Genomic DNA, 9235 nt, shown 5'->3' with positions numbered 1-9235 from the left:
TCTCTAAGGCTTGTAGATTTTAGAAATTAACCATTGTTTTAGACCAAAACACTTGGCAACATAGCAAATAAAGTGTGAACACATGCATCCCTAACCTTTGGACAAAGTACAAGTTGGGAAAAACACATCTGAGTGCATGAACGCTCTTATTTAAAATGAACATATATATATATATATAAGGTTATGGCGTTTTATATGTATGCCTTATGAATAGAAAGGTATCATACAAAGAGTAATACAGATATTTTATGATCAAGCCTTATATAATGGTTACCATCAATTATGTTTTATCAGGAGTTAATACAAATCAATGATAATATAAAAATGTATATGTATTAATATCAACATTCTTTGAATGAATATGTCTAGAATGGTATGGAAATACTGTATATTTACCTGTGTTGCATTTTTGACAATTATCTTAATGATTAAAACTATGCTAACATTTACAATGTTTTATAAAAAGTGAAATCCATGATGATTTTAAGTATGCCACTATGATTTTGGATAAAATCAAATCTATCTTGGATATGGTAGAAACTGTCACTGTATAATAAAACATAACCAGTGATTCAATTAAGATCAGCTATCCATAGAGGAATTATATCATTGATTTATTCACTGTGAATTATAATTAATAGAACACAATCAAAATGTCTTTAGTTTTGCCACATATCCCATTAAGAATGTGGTTAGTTAGCCAACAGCACCTCCAGAGGATGAAATCCAGGATTACACTTGGGTTAAAGATTAGTTATAGGAAACTCCCACTGATCACTCCCACTGCCTTGTGATAGGCTGGAAGATTTGATCTCCTGGGCAGGACCATAGATAGTGATGAGAATAAGAAGAGAGAGGGCATTCAATGAGGGATCATCAGATCACCAGCAGGAGAGGGCTCACAAGGGAATCCATGCCATCTGAATGATCACAAGCGGCCACGCCTAAAGGAATATGCCCCAGAGGCCATCTTGGTGACTATACTTGAATCCAGTTCTGTTTTCTTTTTAGTTAGATGGCTTATTACAGCGCAGAATATCTGAACATATGATGTATTGATTGAATTTCATTGTTTGATAGTTTAAATAACTATCCGAAAGGGGTGAGCTTTTCCAAAGTTGCAGATTGGAAACAACTCACATAGGATTTACCATATGTTCATTGATAACTGGCTGTTTAACTCAGTTTTGGATAAAAGCTAGATTTTAAGCTATCTCCTCTAAGTATTGATATTTTGCCACAGCAAGCAGGCCACACCTAGCAAGATTTAGGATGACTCAATAGATATTTTATTCCAAAATTATATATATATGTTACCCGCTCACTCTGTGTAGTAACACAAGCCAGCGGAGGTTAAAGTGTAGACAGAAGTAAAATTCCTGTCATTTCTAGTTGATTGCATATCAATTGTGGGGCAACGCCCAGTCGTTATATCCACTGAGTCATCCTAAATTTTTCACAGTGAATGGTATAGCTGACATCAGCCATTTTATTTTGGATAGCGCATTTGTGATTTTGACTGCGCAATTTTGATTTTTGATAGCGCCATTTTGATTTTAATAGCAGCCATTTTGATTTTAATAACAGCCATTTTGATTTTAATAGCAACCATTTTTATTTTTGATTCAGCCATCTTGTCTCCACAAATTCTGTGGTAACATGGCCGGCGGCCATATTTGATGAGTCACAACTCTGTACTGTATTTGAGTTGACTGCTAAATGGTTTAAGCCTTTTGTTATTGGTAAATGAGTATAATAACATTTTGATGTTTTACTGAAATTGTATTATCCAGCTTATTATAAGAATAACCTTATGAGTCTTGTGTTAAATCAAAAGTGCAATTTTATATTGTTTTGATATTGTAATATTTATTTGATATTAAATTGATATTTTTACAAGTTGGTCTATGCTTACCTGTTTAAACCAGTACTTGGAAAAACCTCGAAAAACGAATTCACATAGTTAGGCATATGTTTGTATTTTAGCTCCTCCCATTTTTTCCAGGAGCTTTACATTTTGATTTTATATTTATTTTTAACAAACATTGACAAAACGCCCGACATAAGATTGGAGGCCCTAGTGAGATCCGTTTACTTTCCCTTACTGGTTTAAACAGTGTAAAAACGTTTTATTGAACTGGTTTTATTGCATTGGCTATTGAATCATGAGTGCTGCAAGTAGTGATTCAGAACTTCACCTGGAACGGTTATTCCGGAAGATTGTTGAATTCGTATTTATACGGCTAAAATATAATGAGGAAGTAGATGACTGGATAGACAAAATGAGAAAATGTATCAGACAGGAAGTTGATTGTATATTTAAGTCTAAAGGTACATTTGATCATTATCTATCATGTATGACCACAATTTCTTCAGAGTCCGAACTGAAGAAAAGGTTGTTAGGTGCCCTACCTTCTGTGTTATATGGGTTATTGGAAGTAAATTCCCTTTCACAATCTAGGAAAAAAGAGATAGAACAATTGGGATTTCAATTGCAAGAAACGGAGGAAAACGTCCAATCGTTGACCTCTCAGTTACATGATATGGAATCAAGTATTCAGGTTATGAGGGCTGATAGAGACCAATTAATGATTGATATTTCAGACAGGGAAGCAGCGATCAAAAGTCTGGAAAAAGACGCTGAACGAAATCGTGAAGCGCATCACAGACTTAAACAGGATTTTGAAGAACTACAACAGCAGTACTTCAAAATCAAACAGGCAGGTAGACTCGATAGATCATCCAGCCCTTGCCCGCCAATACTCACTCCATATGACCCAAAATGGCAAGGCATGTTGGATCGTATGGAGGCGGTATGTAAAACAATGAATACTATGATAGATGACAGTACAAGGGTCCCTAAAGATCGACATTTGGATTCCTCTCCAGAGAGAGATATGCAAATGAGGGCCCCTAGGTATGATGATTCCCATAAAGGTCACGACTCCCTTGCTGATATGGATTCAGATGAATTTGAGGCTGATGAGAGAAAGCGAGAATCCAGCCCTATCCCAAGAAGGGGGAAAGGTACGTATAGAGGGGATCCAAATAGGGGAAATAATCAGTACCCCCAAGAAAAACAGAGCTCGGCCAGCATCATAAAATTCTTAAACACCGCTGTGCCAAAGTTCACTAAAAAGGGTTCTGCGCAAATAGCATCCCACCTAGAGTTGTATGAATCCACTATGGACTCTTTAAATCTGTCTGAAGCAGACAAAATCAGATTTCTCCCATGGGTTTTTGATGACAGATACCGCCACTATTTCACCTCATTTAGAGAGCGGGGTATCATTAAATGGCAAGCAGTTTCACACGAAGTGAAGCTTGAGTTCGGGCCGTATCGTACTAGCTCAGAAGCTAAACGAGATGTGTATCGACTTACTTGTCGACCCGATCAGAGCCCCCGAGAATTCCTTTCCGTGCTAAAAAACTCCTACAGTTTAGCATATCGGAATCCTAACTGGGAGTCTCTGGATTTTAAACAGGCATATTATGATGCATTGCCTACCCAAATAAAGTTAAGCATGGCCAATGAGTTAGACTTCGGAAACCCCCTAGAGAAAATGGTTACCTCAGCAACCCTGCTGTTCAACATTAGTGAGAGTCCCAATGTAAATAGAAAGAACAATAAAAAGTACCCAGAGCGCAGAGTAGAAGAAACCAAAGTAAAAGCGGACCTAAACTTTGAATCCCAGCAGAAGAAAATACCTCCTGCAAAAGTACCTATCCAGCTGGGCCAAAGACAGCAACAAAATCCAAATCAAAATAGGCCCCAAAATCCTAAAGGATCAGATAGGGATAGCTCAGGCTCTGGAAACCAGGACTACCGTCCTCGGTTCAATCGCAGGTATCAAGGATACCAGGGTTACCAAGGAAACCAGGGTAGCCAGGGGTACAGAGGTTACCAGGGATATAGAGAACCCCACGGATACAGGCGTCCCCAAGGATATAGACGGTGGGATAACCGACCCAGGCAGCAGTGGGAAAGGAGACAGGACCCACATAACTCACCTAGGAGTGGATCACCCGCAGGGAACAGAAATGATCCCCGGAACCAGAACCCTCGCCGGCCTAATAGGTTTGATCAGCTTGTCGATCAAGTGAACAAACTAAGTGACATGATGGGTAAGTTGGCTCAGGGATCTGCAGGAAGACAGCCTGAGGATTTTTTAGCTGGAGAGGCAGGGCTCCGCTCTGCCGAGTAGAGGAACCCGAGATAGGTCACTGTACGGAAATGGATACGGTTAATGAAAATGATATGCCTTGTACCGACTTATTCCAGGTAAAGGAAAGGAAATTCCTCCCGTCATGGAAAGGTCCATAACCAATCACTGATAAATTGTCTCCTGTGGTTTACAAGGTTAAAATCCCTAAGGGGGATGGCTTTGTTGAAAAATAGGTACATATTAATCAACTGCGTATATGTCACCCTAGCTCACAGTTGCGGAGAACTGAGCAATCTTGAAATGTGTCCTAACAAATTATTTTTCTCCTGACAGGTATACCTAATGATGTATTTAATCTATACTAGAATCCATATCGACACAAAAAGATTCCAATCCGGCGCAAAGATGTCCCACCTGACGATTGCCATCCTTTACTCAGTCCTAATCTTGGGGAAGAGTGCCGAGCCAAGTGTGGTGCCAGGTCCAGCATCCATGAGGTTACCGGATACCACGGAGTTCATCATGACCAGATAGATGTTCCTATCCTAGAGGGTCCAGATGAGCCTAAATCCACGATGTGTCGTTAAATGACGAGCTGATGTATCCGAGGTCCATTTGATGGAGATGCAAGTCTGATACCTGTTGCACACCAGATACTCACAGGAGTGAGTTATTCAACTCTTAAAGCAGATCCGGAAAATCCTTTTGTTTGAACCAAAGGCCAAAGCAGTTCATCGCTGTTACAGTTGCTGTTTGCTACCTTTGCAGCAAGAGGAAACCTGTTTGTTTACAGCCGGAGTATCATTTGCCAAGTTTATTTTTCTTGAAGCGTGAAACATGAACTTTAGTGTGATGAAGACAATGTTTTAAAGTCCATTTCCCTCTGAACTTGGATTACAATACAAAACATGAAGTTTTGTTCACAACGCGTTCCCACAGGAATGAAGAAAACGAAAAACGTTTAATAATCCTTGTTGTTCTTTCCAGAAAGTTCACACTTTGTGAAACATTCTGGAAAAAAGGAGGATGTGTCGAGATTTCCATATGGTGGAATATCGTTTTTCCCAATAAACTGAATTGTATATGATCGAGTACACATAAACCTAATAATTTCCTTCCCTTAAGGTCACAGAAGACAAAGACTTTCTGATGATCATGGTTATTATAGGTTAATATAGGTGCTGATTATTAAAACATGTATAGCCTATTTTAAATATAGCAATACTGACTTGTCTGTGTCTCTAAAGTGAGGTTAGCTATGAATAACAGGCAGTCAGCTGATGTGCTGTTTGCAATGAATAATCCAATTCAACTTGTGTGAACAATGATATCAGGCTATTCCTTGTTTAGAAACAAACAGTTGCTCAACATGGCAAGCTTGAGAAGATGAACCTCTGAATACAATCTCTAAGGCTTGTAGATTTTAGAAATTAACCATTGTTTTAGACCAAAACACTTGGCAACATAGCAAATAAAGTGTGAACACATGCATCCCTAACCTTTGGACAAAGTACAAGTTGGGAAAAACACATCTGAGTGCATGAACGCTCTTATTTAAAATGAACATATATATATATATATATATATATATATATATATATATATATATATATATATATATATATATATAAGGTTATGGCGTTTTATATGTATGCCTTATGAATAGAAAGGTATCACACAAAGAGTAATACAGATATTTTATGATCAAGCCTTATATAATGGTTACCATCAATTATGTTTTATCAGGAGTTAATACAAATCAATGATAATATAAAAATGTATATGTATTAATATCAACATTCTTTGAATGAATATGTCTAGAATGGTATGGAAATACTGTATATTTACCTGTGTTGCATTTTTGACAATTATCTTAATGATTAAAACTATGCTAACATTTACAATGTTTTATAAAAAGTGAAATCCATGATGATTTTAAGTATGCCACTATGATTTTGGATAAAATCAAATCTATCTTGGATATGGTAGAAACTGTCACTGTATAATAAAACATAACCAGTGATTCAATTAAGATCAGCTATCCATAGAGGAATTATATCATTGATTTATTCACTGTGAATTATAATTAATAGAACACAATCAAAATGTCTTTAGTTTTGCCACATATCCCATTAAGAATGTGATTAGTTAGCCAACAGCACCTCCAGAGGATGAAATCCAGGATTACACTTGGGTTAAAGATTAGTTATAGGAAACTCCCACTGATCACTCCCACTGCCTTGTGATAGGCTGGAAGATTTGATCTCCTGGGCAGGACCATAGATAGTGATGAGAATAAGAAGAGAGAGGGCATTCAATGAGGGATCATCAGATCACCAGCAGGAGAGGGCTCACAAGGGAATCCATGCCATCTGAATGATCACAAGCGGCCACGCCTAAAGGAATACGCCCCAGAGGCCATCTTGGTGACTATACTTGAATCCAGTTCTGTTTTCTTTTTAGTTAGATGGCTTATTACAGCGCAGAATATCTGAACATATGATGTATTGATTGAATTTCATTGTTTGATAGTTTAAATAACTATCCGAAAGGGGTGAGCTTTTCCAAAGTTGCAGATTGGAAACAACTCACATAGGATTTACCATATGTTCATTGATAACTGGCTGTTTAACTCAGTTTTGGATAAAAGCTAGATTTTAAGCTATCTCCTCTAAGTATTGATATTTTGCCACAGCAAGCAGACCACACCTAGCAAGATTTAGGATGACTCAATAGATATTTTATTCCAAAATTATATATATATGTTACCCGCTCACTCTGTGTAGTAACACAAGCCAGCGGAGGTTAAAGTGTAGACAGAAGTAAAATTCCTGTCATTTCTAGTTGATTGCATATCAATTGTGGGGCAACGCCCAGTCGTTATATCCACTGAGTCATCCTAAATTTGTCACAGTGAATGGTATAGCTGACATCAGCCATTTTATTTTGGATAGCGCATTTGTGATTTTGACTGCGCAATTTTGATTTTTGATAGCGCCATTTTGATTTTAATAGCAGCCATTTTGATTTTAATAACAGCCATTTTGATTTTAATAGCAACCATTTTTATTTTTGATTCAGCCATCTTGTCTCCACAAATTCTGTGGTAACATGGCCGGCGGCCATATTTGATGAGTCACAACTCTGTACTGTATTTGAGTTGACTGCTAAATGGTTTAAGCCTTTTGTTATTGGTAAATGAGTATAATAACATTTTGATGTTTTACTGAAATTGTATTATCCAGCTTATTATAAGAATAACCTTATGAGTCTTGTGTTAAATCAAAAGTGCAATTTTATATTGTTTTGATATTGTAATATTTATTTGATATTAAATTGATATTTTTACAAGTTGGTCTATGCTTACCTGTTTAAACCAGTACTTGGAAAAACCTCGAAAAACGAATTCACATAGTTAGGCATATGTTTGTATTTTAGCTCCTCCCATTTTTTCCAGGAGCTTTACATTTTGATTTTATATTTATTTTTAACAAACATTGACAAAACGCCCGACAATGGTCATTCAAGCCAGAGTCAGTCCAGGAAGCGTTCATGCAAATCCTTTAACAAGCCGAGGTCGGTAACAGATAATCCAATAGAAAAGCGTGGTCAGGTTCAAGCCGGGTTGGTAACGGTAAGGCAATTTGGAAGTAAGGTTGGTCAAGATACAGACAAGCTGGCACAAGATAAGCAGCTGTGAGCGCAATCTCAGCAACAAGCCCAGCAGAGGATATCACTGGTAAAGACAGAGAGTGCTCACCAAACATTTATACAAGGGCTAACCAATCTGGAGGTAAGGAATCCAAAGTGACCAATAAACGCTCAGCGTGTCAGCTGATCAGCTGACATGCAGTAGACACACGTGGTCACTGTTTACATTGGTGGAGGGTGCACTGGGAACGCGTCCTCTGCCTGACCAATGAGAGCCGCACAGCCTCCTGCGCTCCAGTGACATCAGTGGCCCGCCGAGACCCGGAAGTTGGAGCCGGAGCTCGGGTCCCGGCATTCTGCCGCTGACGGCGCTTACAGTTAATTTCTTCAGGTTCCCCTAAGTGTAAATCAAGGAGATAATTTGACTTCCTTAAGGTGGCCATACACTGATCAATTTGCCATCAGATCGACCAACAGATAGATCCCACGGAGAAGGGACAGCGGAGACTGGGGGGCTCGCGCCGGCGGAACAGGTAATGTATTGCCGCTAGCGTCGGTCGTCGGACATTCGAACGCCGTATCAACGCACTCCCAACCCGCCGGAGATCGAGCAAAATCTTCCGCATGGATGGATCGACGGGAACAATCGATTTGGGACGGAAATCAATAATTCGGTCAGCGTTTGCATAACGATTTCACAGCATATTCGATCACAGTGATCAAATCTGTTATATATCGGCAGGAAAATCGTTAAGTGTATGGGCCCCTTTACAGTACCAGGTGGATTATCCAGGCTTCTTCTGATCACTTCTGTGTCTGGGATATTCATCCAGAACAATCTCTGTATGCAGAATAAATGTTAACAATTAATGTTAATAATGAGTGTATTTCCATTGTCATTGCTGATTTATTCTCAATATAAATGATTTATGATGAAAATAATTCCCGTTGAACTGATATGGAATATTGTTTCTTTCATTTCTGCTTTTTTTGCAAACCTCATTAAGATTTTTTTGTTTATAATTCAGAATTTTCTCTAAGATTATTTAACAGATATTTGCATTCTTCCATTGAATTGTCATTGACTACGAAAACCAAAAAATAGACCAGCACCACCAAGAGATGTGCTCAGGGCATAGGACCTTTTTAGTGTAAAGAGAAAACAAGACCCCACAGGAGCACCAGTCATGCCAAAAACAATGTAAAGTTTAATGAGTATTGTCTGTGTATGTCCCATTCCATCTGACTTGCACATGAATTTGACCACCAGCAGCATCTAACAAAGTATTGCCTGTGTATTTCCATGCTTTCTAACTTGTACATGAATTTGACCACCAACTGCATGTAACGAGTAACGATTGTTGTGATCTGCCTTTGTCATATTTAGTAATTGCAGGGCTGCATATAGTGATTTAATT

The 9235-nt window shown here is 38.3% G+C and overlaps 1 protein-coding gene across 1 annotated transcript; it reads left to right on the top strand.

Annotated features, from left to right (window-relative positions):
• The first annotated feature begins 2165 nt into the window (after positions 1–2165).
• On the top strand, positions 2166–4205 carry LOC137526016 (uncharacterized). The gene has a single exon (XM_068247227.1). It carries the CDS (start codon positions 2166–2168, stop codon positions 4203–4205), a length of 2040 nt encoding a protein of 679 aa, XP_068103328.1.
• Positions 4206–9235: the final 5030 nt, after the last annotated feature.

Source organism: Hyperolius riggenbachi, chromosome 7 (assembly GCF_040937935.1).
Source record: "Hyperolius riggenbachi isolate aHypRig1 chromosome 7, aHypRig1.pri, whole genome shotgun sequence".
Lineage (NCBI taxonomy): Eukaryota > Metazoa > Chordata > Amphibia > Anura > Hyperoliidae > Hyperolius > Hyperolius riggenbachi.
The sequence above is the reverse complement of the archived record's forward strand: the minus strand, read 5'-3'. Positions and strand labels throughout refer to the sequence as shown.